This window comes from Lemur catta, chromosome 4 (assembly GCF_020740605.2).
Source record: "Lemur catta isolate mLemCat1 chromosome 4, mLemCat1.pri, whole genome shotgun sequence".
Classification (NCBI taxonomy): domain Eukaryota; kingdom Metazoa; phylum Chordata; class Mammalia; order Primates; family Lemuridae; genus Lemur; species Lemur catta.
In genome coordinates, this window is record NC_059131.1 from 28,600,881 (window position 1) to 28,618,663 (window position 17,783).

At 34.7% G+C, this 17,783-nt stretch overlaps 1 protein-coding gene across 4 annotated transcripts in view; it reads right to left on the minus strand.

The window, feature by feature from the left end:
- Nucleotides 1-1,237: 1,237 nt before the first annotated feature.
- The window catches only part of SOS1 (SOS Ras/Rac guanine nucleotide exchange factor 1), a 124,822-nt gene continuing 108,276 nt past the window's right edge, over nt 1,238-17,783 (minus strand). For 3 of the 4 annotated variants that reach the window (XM_045549445.1, XM_045549443.1, XM_045549446.1), the window contains 6 exons: nt 16,634-16,806; nt 16,309-16,425; nt 14,718-14,982; nt 8,686-8,730; nt 7,134-7,252; nt 1,238-6,204 (listed from right to left, as the gene is read on the minus strand). In XM_045549445.1, the coding sequence (XP_045405401.1) occupies nt 5,713-6,204; nt 7,134-7,252; nt 8,686-8,730; nt 14,718-14,982; nt 16,309-16,425; nt 16,634-16,806 (1,211 nt within the window). In that variant the 3' untranslated portion in view covers nt 1,238-5,712. The remainder of the gene's footprint in view (nt 6,205-7,133; nt 7,253-8,685; nt 8,731-14,717; nt 14,983-16,308; nt 16,426-16,633; nt 16,807-17,783) is intronic. The other variant, XM_045549444.1, reaches the window with a different exon arrangement.

Genomic DNA, 17,783 nt, shown 5'->3' on the forward strand with positions numbered 1-17,783 from the left:
ATGTACATCTATCTGTAAAAAGGCAAGCTTAACCGTGGGCTGTGCCACAGAGACTTAAGCACCGTGAATCTGTGATGACCTAACATTAAAAGAAGCAAAAAAAGCAAATCACCTGGTTAAAGCTCAAAAGAAGTGCTGTTTCAAGAGCAAATTCAGAATCAAGTTTGACTAATATCAATGTTAACATTATTTTCCTATAGCTATTAAATTGATCACCTAGAATATACTCAATAATACATGCTTGGATTTCACAGTGGTCCACCAAATGAATTTGTATAAATCAGTGATATCGTGTCTTTAAACCAGAGAGGGAAATCACCAATTTTAGGTATTCCTGAAAACAGTCCTCCAAATACTAGGGATCAAAGTTGAGTCAGTGTTCTCAGTCACTAACTTGATGTTGGCTAAGTCATCGCACATCTTTGGGCATCACTTGCCTTAATTTTTAAATAAGGGGATTGGATCACTAAGGATTCATCAATTTTAACATTCTGTAGTTCACCTTGAATGACCTCACATTTGCATAACTGTTTAGTTATAAATTTAACACATTAACTGCCCTGAGAGTTGTATTTAACTCACGCTAGTTTTGAGCCCAGGGCCTCATGAAGCATGTGTAACTCACATGTCTTCACCTCGGAAGCCGCGTGAACTATTTTTTAAGTTGCATATAACTCACGGACAAAAAAACAATAAAAAATAAATTTTTCCTTAAATTAGAAAGAATGGTTTTGTTTTATGAGTTTTTATTCTATTTTTGTAATAAAACACCGTGGCCCTACGGAAAAAAAATTTTTTTTCTACTGTGGCAGTCAATGTGTGAAACTCTACATTCATGCCAAGCCTAGAAAGAACTGCTAAAGGTGAAGCTGCCTCATTCTCAGCAGAAGCTGCCTGTCAAGGAACTGTGATATCTTAAAATTTCTTTTATGGAACACAAATGCCTCAGCCCTCTGAAACTTCATCTAGGTGACACCAAGGTCACTTTAAATTAGTAATTTTCATCCCAAGGGCCTCCCACAGTCACTACAATCATAGGATTTGACACAGAAGGAAAAAGAGAATTTCTTTAATCCCTTTATATTAACTTGATACAGGAAAAAGTGCCTCCAAAGTATGACCATGATAAAATGCAAAATATTTCTATATGGCACATGTGAGCTAAATGAGAATCACTAATGACTTTGAAAATACTGCCCTCTAAAATAAATACATGCAAAATAATACACTTGTGGGCTATGTAAGGCATTTTTCTTTATTATTTTTCAGTTTATCTTAGTAATGCCAGAAAAATAACAGCCATTATTTTCACTTTAAATGCAAACCAAATACTGCTGCACACAGAGTACAAAGATTACCTACGAACATGGTTAGGTACAAAGGCCATAATAGATGTATAGACCACACTTTGTTCTTACATCAAAGTAAGACTGACAGATCAATTTTTTGACATTTTAGCAAATAACCGTGCTACTAAACAAAGGCAAATACACATATATACACAAACACATCTCAACTAAAATTATACATGTCACTTTGACAAACAAATTCTCTGGTGGTTCCACCAGATATTTGCACCCCAAAGTCCCCTGCCCTAATCCCGCCCCCAAATGCTGACTTGATCTGAAGGAAAAAATTAGAGATGTTCTTAATTAAAGGCACATTTGGCAGCTACTGAAAGTGGCATGCATCTGGCACAGGTGCGCTCTCCCTAAGCCACACCACATGTACCTTCCATCTATTATGTATCTTGTTTCTTTGAGTGGTAGTCCAATGTGACCGACCTTTACCTAACTTGCTTTATAATTCTGCAGCAGTTGGCTACTTAATGCACTATTTTCATTAAAGGCAAAAGGGAAATTTGCTCACAGTCGACAGAAAATGCACTTTACGGTGTCAAAAATGGAAAATAAGGCATGAAACTTACAAAACAAGTTACAAGTGCTTTTGTTGTTTAGAATTATCATATTGACTTCATGCTTCCTAAGTAGAGCTCAAAATATTTTATTGGCTCATGTATAAGGGATTATGAAATGATTTTAAAAGTTAGTAATAAGATGTTCAAAAGAGAAGTATGTTGAATAAAGGCATTGTAAAGTCATCATTTTCCCTTATAAATAATTTTTACTCCATAATTCTTTTAGCCAAACTAATATTAACCTTGTGATGTTTATTTATTGGTAAAGATTAATGTGCAATACAACAGGACCTACACTTGTACAGTCACACAATTATAGGTTAAAAGAATAAGTAAACCTATCCACAGCAGCAGAATACCAAGAAATAAATGGTTAAAATTGTTTCTTTCCAAATCTGGAGAAAAACGAAGGTTTTCCTCAATATGTACAACACTAATAAATTGGAACACCCCTCTCCCATTTAGTTTGCTGAGCCACTTAAAAATTTGAATTTAAGCTGTCATATTAAAAGACAAACAATGAGATACAAGATTAAAGTAAGCTGAACTTGAGAATTAAGACAAGATCATGATCATAAATAGAACTAATTTTTGGTTTACATAAGGTAATTTTTGATTTATGAAAAAAATTAAGGAAGAATTTAGAACCATATATAGCCTCCAACTGACATAGTACTTACTTGTTCATTAGACTGTTCTGTTGATTGTCGTATTAGTGTGTGTGGCATACTCTTTGCTAAATTCAGATCTATTAAAGCATCCTCAAGTTGTTAAGAGAATAGTAAGCTACTAAACATAATTTGATGCCCAAAAACTTTTAGGTAAGCAAACATTTAATGTCTGTATAGTTTCTGATAACTTGTAGTCTTAAAATACATTTGGAGGATTGGGAAGAGTAAATAACTATAATCTTTCAATAAATTTAGAAATTTATTTCTTATCTGTTCCTGTTTTAAAAAGTGCTTAGATATGAAAAACTTCCCTTTCTATTTATATTGATTATCAGCCCACTAAGTAAATTCAGCCTTGAAATATTTTCATTTTGTGATCCAAAGGTAATGAAACATTTAGGAATGTCCATTTCTAAAAGAAACGTTCCACATTTTGGAATGTGGTTAACAAAAAGTCATGGTGCATCGACTCCCTTGCAATGTCCTGAATTCAAAAGCAGAATTTTGTAATGATGCATTTATCTTCTCTGCCACTTCTTGTCCCTAATTAAGTATATTTCAGTTACTACAAAGGATAAATTTGCCAACTAGTTAATGTTTCAGATTGAGAAGGCAAGGATATAGTTTTCTCACCTCCACCTAAGGGCATCCGATGGGAATTTTTGTAATCAGTTACCACTGCAGAAAATATTTTTACCCAATGTCACACTTCAGAATAAAAATATCCTTTATCCACAATGCATATAAAATTGTTGCACAGTGAAGTGGTCTCCTAGAACCACAGGATAGAAGAATGGTTCCCTTTGGAAGAAATATGGTTAGTACTCCAAGTCTGAGTTTTTCCTCTTTATGAGATCAGGCAGGTTGAATAGGGGTCATCACTTCATTGAAGGCAACGCACTAGCCAGAGAGAGACTGAATGGGCTCCAATGCGACTTTTCACAGGTTCTCATTTGGAGTGGGGGTGGGGTAATTAAAAAGAGAAGTAATCAATAAGCCATAAAAAGGGAAATCCTAGGGACAATGAGGCTGGCCCAGTAAAAAGTCATGGGAGATTCTGGAATGTGTATCATGATTAGTTGTAGCAGCACAAGTAGGATTAGATAAATATTTGTTGAATGAACGGTCTTATGGACACTTTGCATCCAAGAGGGGATTTGAAATTAATTTTTTAGGACACTTTTAAATGAAGAGACATTTTATAAAGAGAAAAATGGCTACCATAATAGGAATGGCACAAATATTAAACAGAAAAGATTCAACTCTAACAAATAAGAAAAGATATGATAGGATGGACTGCTTAATGATGGTGCAATTAACATACTTTCTGGTCTTAAAGGACTATATACTGTACTATTGTGATGTACACTTAATGCTCTAATAAATATCACAGGAAATTATTAAAGTACTAGGTTTCCACCATGTTGCAGCACTTTTAAAAATGTCTCTAATGGTGTGGTTAACAGAATTGCTGAAATGTTGCTTCATTATTCAGAGGACACATGCAGATACTGATGAACTGATGACTCTCTAAGGATGGAATACTGCACATTTCACAGACATTACAGTGGAGATTAATAAAACTTTTTCTCTTCAACAAGGTGCATGCATTTCAGTCACAGTATTTGTTAGACTCAGAAGAGCAGTACATAGGCTTAATAAATAATCCATATTATGATACCAATGATACGGGTAGATGTTCTATTATGAATAGTTCTGATAGAGAAGACCTCAAGCAAGGCAGAATGTTCAATATAAACCTTAACAAACTGTATACATGGTGCTTAGGAACTTAAAAAACTTACAAAATTTTGCTTAACAGATACCCATCCTATTCTAACCAAATGTTTTCCTACATGCCAAACTGTGACTTTAGATCACTCTTTAAGATTAATATGTATAGCCAGAACTAGAAACCAAGGCGTACCACAATACGTGCTTTTATGCTTAGTGTTTTTGTGTGTTTTTCAACTGAAAGAAATAAGAATCGACCATTTTCTCCATATAATAATTTAATATATGCCAGCCAAACAAAGTATTTGTATCTTTATTCAATTAAATTAAAACAGACCTGCCAGGTATATTATATAACATTCACTATATACACATGATTTAGGCAATGCAAGGTAATTCTAGATATGCTGATTACTCAACTATTAGTAAAACATGAATGGTGTCAGTGAGACCCAGCAAGTGCTCCTTTTCACACTGGGTGCCTGCATTTCCATAGTGTGGTTAGAGGGACAGCTACGAGCCATGACGTGGACCACCAGTAAACCTTTGTGGGAGAAGGGGCAAAAATGACAATCTAGCATAGATTAACAGTCTCCTAAATGTAAATAGTATACTTGACAGTTACATTTTAAAAAAGTTCTTCTGTCATCTTAATGACACAAAACTTCTCGTTTGAAGGCAACACCACCACATTTTGTTTGGGTGTGTGGGGGCAGGTAGGGGAATGCTCTTAAAATTGGTATAATTATTCTTAAAAAAAAAATAACAACAACAACAAAAAAGTACCTCTTTGGTGAAGCCTCGGTACCCATTCAGTTCACTGTAATAATCTGTAAACAGGACTGTAGTACAGTGCTGGGCCTTGATTTCAACAAGGTCAGGTACCACAGCCTTTCCTCACAGTCCTTTGAGTGATTTTTAAGAAAATATTCTAAAGTAGAAGAGTAAAGCAAAGGAAAACAAAGGAGGACATAAGATCCCTGTTTAAGATTTTTTTTTAAAAGTGCATAATATTTTGAATTACAAAAACTGTCATCATGTGGGCCTGCTGGACACTAAACTGTGTTTTCCATCCCTTTAATGATAAAGATGACTTCACAAAAAGAGGACTCCTGCCTGTTGGCTGGAAAAAAGTCCCTTTACTTGATTTTCAGGTGCAATCAGTTGTCCAATTCCTCTAGATCAGTCTTTCCATATTCTAAACTGGAATACCATTTCATTTTATGATTAATGTCTAGGTTAAAATTCATTGTCTTATACTGCATCTTGAAGTAGAGTCGTTAGTGTTTGGAGTTCTCATTTTAACTCCTCAGTGCTGGCACATTCAGTGCATCCATTGCCAGCAATGGATTCGGGGCTCGGAAAATAAACATCCCGGTACAGAGGAAGTCAGGAAGAATGGGCATTCTCCAACAGTGGTGGTCCATCTCTGTGCATGGAGGGGTGTGTGTGCTCCCTTTTGTAAGTTTTTGGAGGGAGTTTAGGGATATGTTGACAAGTGCTTTGTCGTGGAGGAACAGGCGGCCCAGCAATGGAATGAAGGTCCACTTCTTGTGTCAATGGTGGTGATGGCAGATGCCTTCTTGTGCCATGAGGAGAAGGTGTTTGAGGAGGAGGTGGTGTAAAGGGGGAAGGGCTGTTTGGGAAGAAGGCATTGCCATGGTCACTTTTTTTGCCCAAAGGGGGAGGTTGGAGATGTAGTGGTGAGCTTGAGAAAACATCAGGTGTCCTCACAGGTTCTCGTGGTGGTAATAAGGGAGGGCTTTCAGGAGGGTCTGATATAGAGGTCCGGTCTGATATTGAATATCGTGGTGAATAGGCTTTTGATGTGGGTTGCCTAGGAGGAATAGCTGGGGGGCTGTCCAAATGCTTAGACATAATCTAACAAATGAGAAAAAGAATAAAACACACATTTATTAATTAATTTATGTAGTAGCATGAATATATTAAGAATTTTAAGTTGGAGTTTTCAAACATGCTATTGGTGGGATACTAGGTGTGGAACAGGGATTTTTGCCATATTTTAAATGGGAGGTTCTGCCAATTCAAAGAAAAAAAACATTTTTGCCAAAGTTTTTACCCCAATTTTTTTCCTCAAAATCTTCTTGTTTGCTGCTACTTGCCTATCAGTCAATCTAGTATAAGGTTATTTCTGATTTAGCATAAATTACCTATTATTTTTACAGTTTAAAATTTACTATGTTAACATTTCATGAAGTTCTGCAAAGAGTATCTTAACTTATCCTGATGTTCTTCTCTCTGGACAGCTTAAAAACCAATGAACTGTTAACAGCTGGCCAAAGAAAAAGAAAAAAAATTAAACAAGTGGAAAAAATAGCTATTTTGGGCCTTAGGGTCTCTTCCAACCCAGAATTTTCATGAAAAGCCCATTGAAAAGCACATCAGAGTCACTGTGAAGGGCTCAGATAAGTAACTGTCAGCATATGCTAACGTACAGTTTCAGTTATACTGTGCCTTCATACAAAGCTTAAGTCTTTCTTTTTTTCCCTCTCCTCTGTTTTTGTGCTTAAGACTAAATTACTCTTACTTCATAGATTAAAACTTGTTTTTTTCCTTGACAATACTCATAGCTTAGGTTTATAAGGGTTTTGAAAACATACCAAACAACTACCTTCAGAAGAAAAGCATTACTGCATGCTAAATCCATATTTAATACTTATTTAAACTATTAAGCCCAAATACTCTGAAATGTTAACCTATCCTAGTGAGAGCTAAACTAGACATAAGCAATTTATGATAATGTAACTGTCATAATTCCAATTTCTAGATAACAAGATTTTCTACTTTACCTTAGATGGCGAAGATTCCGCTGGGGCAGATTCTGGTCGTCTTCGTGGAGGGACAGGAGGGGGGATGGGCACTTCATCAGTCCCCTTGGTTAAACTTATAGATGACACTGAAGCAGATCCTGTAGGATGTTAAATTTTTTTTTTTTTAAAGTTCATGGGAATTTTATTTCATTTATTAATCTTGAAAGGGCTTAGCTGGAAACTGCTTATATTTATTAAAAAGAAATGTGCAGAAGTATCAAAAGCAGTTCAATAAACCAATACCCAATAGTATTTTACTTATTAAAGCAAACTGCTATATAAAAGCATGCAGAAATTTTTTAGCAGAATTTTTAGAAATAAGCTGCCTAAGATACTCTTATTTTGCTTGAACAAAACATTCCCACTATTAGTCTGTTATTGGTATTTTTAATTGGGTCTGATTCTCAGATGTCTGGGAGAAACAGCAAGCTACTGAAAATCTTTGGAATGATAATTTTTAAGCTTTGTCATAGGCTAATTTTTTTCTGACTTTATTAGTATAGAATTTCCCTTTATTAGTATAGAATTTCCCTTTTCTTACTGAATAGTCCCTGGGAATTGAGTTTCTGATCTTAACCATAGGACATAATGCAGGCATATAAATAATTATACTTTGGAAGACGACACTTATGTATGTTGTTAGCTAGTTTATAAATATTATAAAAAAGATATGAAAAAATACTTACATCATTCAAAATTATACTCAGTAGGTTCTTTTTATCCTTTAAACATTAAGCTTTTTGTTGTCAATTAAATGTTATAATATAGAACTTAAAAAGAGTACTCTGTGTACTGATATTATTCAAATGATCAAGATTTTGATCATCCATCTTTTTTCTTAAGAGACTAAATACAGGTAATTTCACTTATAACTAGTACTTTCCATTGTATACATTTTGAAATCACTTGTATGAAAGGACAGCAAAAAGTATTAATCCATTAGCTTAAAATAACTAAAATAATAGAATTTAGTGAATTGTTAGTTTACTTTAAAATTAAATCCAAATAGCTACAAAGGAAGTTTCTTATATTATTAATGGTGAATATTTAGGCTATAATTTAAATAGTTATAATTATAAGACAGTTCTTCTAAAGTCAAAAGCAGTTATTTGCCTACAATCTGTGCTGCTACCAGGCTAAGTGTATTTTGTGCTTTAGACACTGCATGTAGCTGCCAGCATTCTCATATGCGCATGCATGCTCTTGCTTTTTTTCCCCAAAGTTGAGCATTAAAATATATCTAGAAGTCTATAGTTGGAAAAGATAAAAAAGATTAAATGTGGAAGCCACTTATTTAATAAGTTCTTTTAAAAGAGAAAAAAAGGTTTTACAAAAAGCATGAAAAGTATATAAATTTAAGCAAATCATTTATGATCAACAGATAGCACAAGTGAAGGCCTCACTTTTAGAATGTTGCAAGCAAGGTACCAGTGCTGCCAGACCCAAGAAGAGTTTTAGCAGGAAAGATTACACTTGGTTTGATTTTTAAAGCCAAAGCAAGAATTATGAGTCTTAAACCAAATATACTAACTTGGGCCATGGGGCAGTGTAACTTGGATAAAGACGGTATCGTTGCCTGTGAAAGGAAACAAGAGAAAGTAGATTTTTTTTCTTTCATTGATATAGTCAACTCATCTGTGAAAATTTATATTTATGATGAAAATGTTACTCTTGTCATCCTAGTTTTAAAGAATGTTGTAACAGTTTGTAGTAAAAGCTCATTACTACTTATTTTTGAGAAGAAAAAATAAATTAATATCATAGTGGGAATTTTGAAGATTCCTTTAGATTTACTACTTGATGTTATAATTAAATGAAAAACATTCATGAAAAAACTAAAATTTCCTACATTACTGGAAAACTTAAAAATGTATAAACTCGAAGATTCAGCTGAACGTATAGAAATGTCATTTATAAAAGATTATTTTGAAAACTCTAACTTGTGAAACAAGTATTAAATAAATTCATTTTATATAAATTGAAAAATAAAAGAGAGTTTCTTACTAATATTATTGTTATATACCTTTGAAAAATGTTCTTGGGGCATATATTCTCATCATAAAATAACTAGAGCTTTGGATATTAAAACAAGCTTGAAAGTGATGTAGCTTTTTCCTACTATATTCATAAACACTTTTTAAAAAAGTTAATAAACATTTGGTGCCTAGACTCACTTTGTGTAGGAAACTCACTGATAAATTTAGGATGTCTAATTTTAACAATATTTATCAATTGCTTAACAAAATTTTGAGGCTGGACATGATGGCTCATGTCTGTAATCCTAGCACTTTGGGAGGCTGAGACAAGAGGACTGCTTGAGCCTAGGAGTTCAAGACTAGTCTGGGTAACACAGCAAGACCTTGTATCTACAAAAAGTAAAAATAAAAAATAATTAGCTAGGGGTGGTGGCACAGAACTGTAGTCCCAGCTACGGGGGAGGCTGAGCTGGGAGGAACACTTGAGCCCAGGAGTTTGAGGTTACAGTGAACTATGATCAAGCCACTGCACTCCAGCCTGAGCAACAGAGTGAGACCCTGTATCAAAATACATACATACATACATAAGTGAAAAATAAAAAAATGAAAATCTAAAGCCAGAGCCCCAAGAGCATTAAAGTAGGAAAATTGAGGCAAAAGGCTTGATGATCTATATTAGCTATAAATCAATATAATTGTTTATGTTACACTACCTCATGTTAACACCATATGGAACAGATGATACCCAAGAGACTGAAATAATTCCTATAATACTAGACTGAGCTGATTTTTAAAAATTCAGATTTCTTTGGCCAGGTGCGGTGGCTCACACCTGTAATCCTAGCACTCTAGGAGGCTGAGGCGGGAGAATGGCTTGAGGCCAGGAGTTCGAGACCAGCCTGAGCAAGAGCGAAATCCCGTCTCTACAAAAAATAGAAAAAATTAGCCAGGCGAGGTAGCATGTGCCTGTAGTCCCAGCTACTTGGGAGAATGAGGCAGGAGGATTACTTGAGCCCAGGAGTTTGAGGTTGCAGTGAGCTAGGATGAAGCTACTGCACTCTAGCCAAGGCGACAGAGTGAGACTCTATCTCAAGAAAATAAAATAAAAGAGGAAAAGAAAAATTCAGATTTCTCTTTCTCTCATCTTTTTTTTTTTTTTTTGCACAATAGGCAATCGCTCATAATTTGGAACATTTGTTTATTCAGGCTTATTTGGTCAGGATAATTTTACATTCCAGGTTGACCCGGCACAACTTCTAACTTGATTGCTTATACAGATACAGTGGTCTTATTTCCCTGGGAGGCCAAATTTCAAATAATCTATCCCATTACCTCCTTTCCATATGTGCTGGTATTTATTTGGAACCCATGACTACTAAGTGTAGCAATCCAGCTAATTCTAATAAATTACCTCTCAGAAGATTAAAATTCATTTTTATACTCTGAAATTATGTGAAGCTATTGCTCTGTCAATGATTTTCTTCACTGTTAGGCACCTATGACATAATAGGGATTAAGGGAATATCCAGCTCTAGTGTTTACCTGCTTATATATTTCCTGCTTTTCTTGAAAACAAAATAAATATAACTCCTGGAGATAGCCTCAAAAACGTGTGATAGTGCACTTAGCACGATATAGGAATAAAATAAAAGCACAAAGCTCATGACTGTTAAAGCTACCGTCTTTTGAAAGATTATACATATGAATAGACATACATACACAGATGTAAACTTGGCTTTGATCACGTTTATATATAGCACAGGCTTAGATTCATACATTTGGTAAATCTGGGGTTCTCTGATTTCTCACTTTATATTAGTTGCCTGGTCTGACTGCCTGGAAAATGCTATAAAAAATTCTTTTAGAATTCTACATGCTGTAATCAATAAATATATGCTAGAAATTCTTGTCAGCTAGATACTCAACAAATTTATTGATAATGACTTAGGAGTGAAATCCAATTAATTAAAAAGTAGTATTAATTTATTAAGTATAAATTCCAGATAACAGACCAAATCCATAACTCCCAAATCCCCTGGGAGTTTTAAAAAATTCTGATTCCCAGCCTCCCCAGTCTAGTATGGACTGCACCTAGGTATTTTCTTAAAGCTCCCCAAAGGATTATACAATATACTTAGGATTGAAACCACTGTTGAAAACAATCCCGAGTTTATAAAGGAGTCATTCTTGAAATAGAAATGAGCATTTTCCTATAGAAAAAAATGGTATAAATGACATAAATGATGGATAACTCCTTAAACTCACAAAAGCCTGGTAAATGCAAATGTTTTTGAGATTAGAAACTCATCACCCACAATAATCTTCCATGAAGAAAAGCCTTGCATTTCTACTTGAAATGCTTGTGATATAGCTGTTTCTTGTTAAAGCTTCCTCTACTAAGGAATGGAGATAAAATTCATCTCCAGCACGCAGACCAGGTCAGACCTCTGGCCTACATTTTATGACCAGGCAATCTTCAAACAGGAAGGTAAGAGGCATTTCTTTATTTTCCCCTCTCTGCATTAGCAGCAGAAACAAAGCAGTGAGCCAGGTGGTCTTTTCTCTTTTCCTAGGCACTGTCATTATTACCTCATTGGTGGACCTGGCCAGGGCAAGGTGTGGAGCAGGACTTTGAATGTGAGGTTATAAACGGCAATGCTAAGTAGGTGGTCAGTTCCCTTCCTTCTCTGTCTTTACCACAAAGCTTTCCCTGACTATTCTTGTCCATTCTGAGATCATCTTTCTGTAAACTTCTATAGCATTTTTTGTCTTCACCACTCATTTAGCATTTAACTATGATTCTCTTTGTACTATGACTATTTTTAATTTCTTAGTATGACTGCAAGCTTTCCCAGAGAAGATGTGCAAATGCTTAGCAAGGAGTAAGATATGCAACAATACTGGCTGAAAGAATTATAGGTTTAAAAGTAGATTATTTGGGGAAAAAAACTATAAGAGTAAAAAAGAACAGCATTATGACTGATTAAAAAAAATTGTGGTCAAACTTGGCCTTTTGAGAAATTTAAACAATGTAACTTTCTGTTGCTTTGTATTGAGTGGAATGTATTCAGATGGTATGACTGCAGGTATTCACTCAGGTGGCAAAACGGTGGGTAGCAAGTTAGAGGCTCAGGTGATGGATCCCCACAGTACTAGCAGATCGGTTAGGCAGAAGTGGAGTCAAAAGCAGGTGAGGCCCTTTAATACACATAGGCTACTGATAAGTTTTCAGTAAGGGATTAACTGAGCATATGGGTGGTTTTATATTATGTTGGTTTATTTGATTTCAAATCAGTTATTTTCAGTTTTTACTAAAAGCAAAGGGAGTAGTAATACGAGTTTTCTTTATCACAAAAAAAGAGAAATTGAGAGAACCCTCAAGTCTAAGATTACAAAGCCTAACTGCTCGATGTGTTCTCCACCTGCCCAGCTGTTTAAGTTAATCCTGTCCCACTGCCACATCTGAGAAAGCACTGATCCAGAGCACCGCATTCCAGAATGATTCCTTCTTCCCTGTTTTAGTAATCATTTAAATATTTAGCACTGGTAGAGAACTTAATGTGCTTATCTTCTGTGTTTCCTTTTCTATTGTTAGCTACTTAAACTAAGAGAAGTAGAATTTGCAATTAATGACTTTCATGTGGTTTCAATAATTCACTTATTTGAGAATCCTTATAATATAGACACAGAGCTGTCTGCTCTAGGGGAAAAAATCCTGCAAACAGTTAAATGGGTCAGAATAAATAATGATTTTAGGTCAGATATACTGAAAAAGTGCTGGGTTCATTTTATTACTTAATTTAGGGAGTTGGAAAGTTGGGGAGAATAAATGGGAATTTTTTTACCTGTGTCTGTTTGAACTTACTAAAAATATATGGCAGCTTATTGTGTGTATAACATGACTCCATGATCCCAGTCACCAAATAAAGCCAAGTTGTATTATTCTCAAGACAAATTCACTTTAGTTGGTACAAAGACAAGACAGAATGCTGGTCTACAAATGTATGTACAAATAGGATTCTGGACCAAATGTCAAAATAATATACCTCCAGAGTATTATTTTAAGTAGATTTTTAGTTAGGTTTCTTCTGAGAGAATCTTAATCTAATTTGACCCCAAGAAGGCACAGAAAAAGTGCCTAGCATCCGACTAGCAGACTGGGATGACAAACCTGATTTCTCACTCCTAGGTTAATGCTTTTCAACCTCCTCCATAATAATGTCATGCTGCCTCCTGTACTGGATTCTATTATGTCATATACTAGGGTAGAACTTGATCAGCACATTGAACTAAGACAGCCAATGGGAAGAGCATGTGGAATTGGTAATGAAAGGGTTAAAGGTGACTGGATTCAAGTTTTGATTTCGTGATGAATAAATGAAAAACGGTTGTGTGTTCTTAGAAGAGCTGTAAAGCTCCACATGCAATTAATTAGAAAATTAATGGTGATCTAGATTTAAAAAGTAGCCTCTTCAAACGGTAGAGCTGACGGCTGTACAGTTTGGCAGCCACACATAATTTTTGAGCATTTGACTGTGGCTTGTCCAAATTGAGATGTGCTGTAAGTGTAAAATGCACATTGGATTTTAAAGATTTAGAACAAAAAAAAAAAAGAATGTAAAATACCTCCAAATTATTATATTCATGTTGAAATGACAAATTTTTTTATATACTGGGTTAAATAAAATATATTATTAAAATTATTTTTGCTTTTTCTCATGTGGCTACTAGACATTAAAGTTTTACATGTGGTTTACATCAAATTTCTATAAGACTGCTGGTCTAGAAATAAGAGAGGGATAAACAATAGTATGCAGTCTGTAAGATTTGTATGGCTGTGCTGAAAAGCATAGGCAGTGTACTAGCCGGCACTATATACCATCAGGGTACCATGAGGTAGGCTGAGAAAGGGTTAAGTAGGAGTTTGAATTGGATACACTGCAAAATGAAAAGCTGCTGCAGAATTTGGTGGGGATTGGATGGTGGTGTACCCTGAGTAGTATTCAAATACAGGATGAGCATCCCTTATCTGAAATGCTTAGGACCAGAATTGTTTTGGATTTTGGATTATTGCATTATACTTACTGGCGTAGCATCCCTAATCCGAAAATACGTCCTCCAATGAGTGCTTCCTTTGAGCGGCACATTGGCACTCTTTAAAAGTTTTGGATTTTGGAGCATTTCAGATTTCAGATTTTTGAATTAGGGATACTCAATCTGTATAATACTTTTGGAGGCAGCATTTGAAACACAGTACTGACATTCTTTGCAGATTTTAAATGATCTTAGTTTCCTCTGGATATGAGGAATGCATCGTAAAATGCTCAAATGAAGTTTAAATTACCAATTTTACAACCAGGCATTTCAGTAAAGTATAATAAATTTAGAGAAGGCTGTTCCAGCAGATTTTTTAAAAATTGAAAGTTGCTGGAGTTTAGAATTTGTCTTATATTTTATATAATAATATCTTTTGAAATGCACTTGTCTACAAGTTCACACACACAAAAAAAATCAGAGATTCTTTTTTTACCTCTAGCATGTATAATACTAACAAATACCTTAATGCATTTAAAAGTTTAGCACCTACTTGAGTGAAAAGGGCTTGAATGATCAGAGTCAAACACGCTGCAAACATCTGTGGTACTGGAAGCACCAGAAGCAGGAGGAGGTGTTAACGGTGTTCTTGGAGAATTTGGTGCAGATGCTGTACTTTCTGTTTCACTTTCAGGGATCCTACTATAACTAATTTTCCTTGGCTCCTGCTGCAGAGGTGTGGGATGCCTCATGGTACCTGGTCTTGGGTTTGATGGACGAACACCAGGAGATTTTAGGGGATAGTTATATTTTTTTGGCTGTAGACATATCAAAAGAAAGACAATATTTAAAACACTATAGTAGAAAGGAAGGTTTTTCTGTACATGCCTGGTAAAATTCAACTAATATCTAGGAAAATCTTGAATCACTAATAAGGAAGTTACATAATGATTCAGATCAAAGTATCCAAGTTAAAGCATTAACAGTCCATCTTGCTAAAGCCTTGGCTAGCTAAATTGTTAGGGAATGAATTTCTTTAAATAACTGAGTTTTTGTCTTATAAATACCGGAGTATTTGGGTTTTTAATAATTTCAGGTGGAAATATTCTAAAATTTATATTTTCCTGGCTTTTAAAACAGACTATTTTATCAATAAACACAGGAGGCGGGGTGCAGAGGGAACAACCCAGACTATTTTGAGCAAATTTAACCTTGCTAGAAAAGCCAGGATCATCATTATAATACCTTACTATGCTATAATACAGTGACGTCATTAGGATCATTTGAGCTGTTTACAAATGCATTAAATTGCCTGAGTTTTCATTTGTGTGTGTTAGTTTTGTGGTATTTTCCTTGTAGGATGATCATTTCTCAGTGAGATCAGTGTGCCTCATTGGAGCAGACTATATACCTCTTTCCAATTTGTTGTTTTTAATCTCTCTTCTTAAAAACTGTTTTGAGGGCTTGAGAAATTTTCCTGGGAGGCAACTGCATATGCTTTAGTTCATAGACATTATGAGATTTATCTCGGTCACTTAGAAGCCATTTATGTTTACTCCCTGATTCTTGACTTTCTTATGAGTAAGAGAGAACATAGTAGATCAGTGAGGTGATGATACTATACATAAATTTGGCCAGGCACTGACAAATAATAAAAAACAATGGAAACTTTATTTTCCCCAGGAAAGTATCGTTAGCCAGACTTGATATTTTTCTGGCTAATGATTCATAGTTAAAAGTTCTAATAAGTCATTACTTCTAAAAAGTCATAAGTAAATATAGTCATTATAAGTGAATCAGCATAAATTCATTAAACTTCCTGTCCTTAAAATAAATCAAGTAACATTTTTTGGGGGGTAAAACCAAAAACAATAAAAAATTTACATATTTGCTTAATTTCATCATCGTATCTGGATTTATTCAAATTAATATTAATGTTCATTTATTTAGAACAAGTGGGATGTTCATGGGCCTATTTATTCAGCATTTTTTCATTACTTTTAACTATCCCATGTGCACTTCATCCCAGCCCTTATAGAAACTATCTATGTAACACATATGGTAGTGATGACATCACCAGATGTAGATGACAAGTGCAAGAAAATATATAAATGTAAAAGAAATATAAACATATGAATGCTTACAAATCTTGGGAGAGGCTTAGGGTTTCGTGGTTCTATTTCTAGGGATTTGTTGAAAAGATAATCTGTAAATTCTTTTTCCATGCTATTTCCCATTGGATTCAAGTTTTCAAAGAACCTCTAAAATAAATGCAAAGAAATAATTGTTAATGTTAAATATTATAAATTTAGTTTGAAATCCATGAAAATAATTTAAGAAAATACTTAACATAAAATTTGAATTATTTATTTTGTTTTATTTCCCTTTTTCTCCCCTACAAAATAAACCTGCCTTTTATCAGGAGGTTTATAAACTTAATCAGAAATATGTGTCTTTAATTCAACTTACTTTGATGTCTAACTCTACTCGTAAACAATAAGGCTGATTTTGGTACTGCTGGATCTCTCCTGTTATTTCTGCTACTTTCCTCCTTTTGCTAAAGTTTATAAGCTCTTTTCCATGTCTTTTTAGGACCTCAGGGTTGCCTTCTTCTGTTTTCAAGATATTAGTGAGATAAATTCCTAGAAGATAATATGATGAAATTATTTCAAGGATAAGGAAGGAAAAAGCAAGTTTTTTTCTTTTTCATTAATTGTGGGCATATGACACTGTACCATTTCAATCACCATAACTAAAGAACAAGGCTCAGATTTCTATGCTGTGAAAAACAACAAGCTAAGTAAATATCAAGAGAAAGATTTTTGTAAGTATCATTCTTCTGTGAAAGACTTAAATTTTATAGATAACCAAGAAAACGGGAGATTTTATAGGTAAACAAGAAAAAGGGAGACCAACTTTAATAAACTGTTATGTTATTAGACATAAATCACAGTTTTGTTAAAAGAACTTTAAGAATAACTCCATCACTAATGACACATATTTTTGGCAACCGGGGAAAATGCTAAATTCAGAGGATCACATTTTCTGTTTACTCAGCTCTGGAGGCCCCACTATAGGGTGTTATAATTTGCAATTCAGAGGTAGTCCTATTTAGATAGGCTTATTCATGGAAATGTGGAAGGATTTCCAAACCTATCAAACATAGCACTATATATAATATATGTATATTCTGGTCTTCAATCATTCTAAGACTTAGTGGCAACTGGTAACTGAGTTCCTGTTTCCCCATCACTGCAGGTTGTGCACAGGATGAGGAGGAGAAGCAGTAAAATAACAGGCACTTCAGTTCTTCATACAGCCCTCTAGTGCCAGAGCACTTCAGTTTCTTTCTATTCTAGCATAAAGGTTCTGGAGCCAGCTCTGCTGCTTTCTACTTGCAGGATCTTGTGCAAATAGCTGAGTCTTTCTGTGCCTTAGTTTTCTCATTGTAAAATGAGAGGGTTGCTGTGAGAAATAAATGAGTGAATTTACATATGGGCTTAGAATTGACTGACAAAAGTAAGTATTAATTCTCTATGGTTGTGATTGTTGATGCTGCTGTTGCATCTTGCACTATACTCTTATGCTTCTGCCTTTCCCCCCAAAGTACTGACTATGG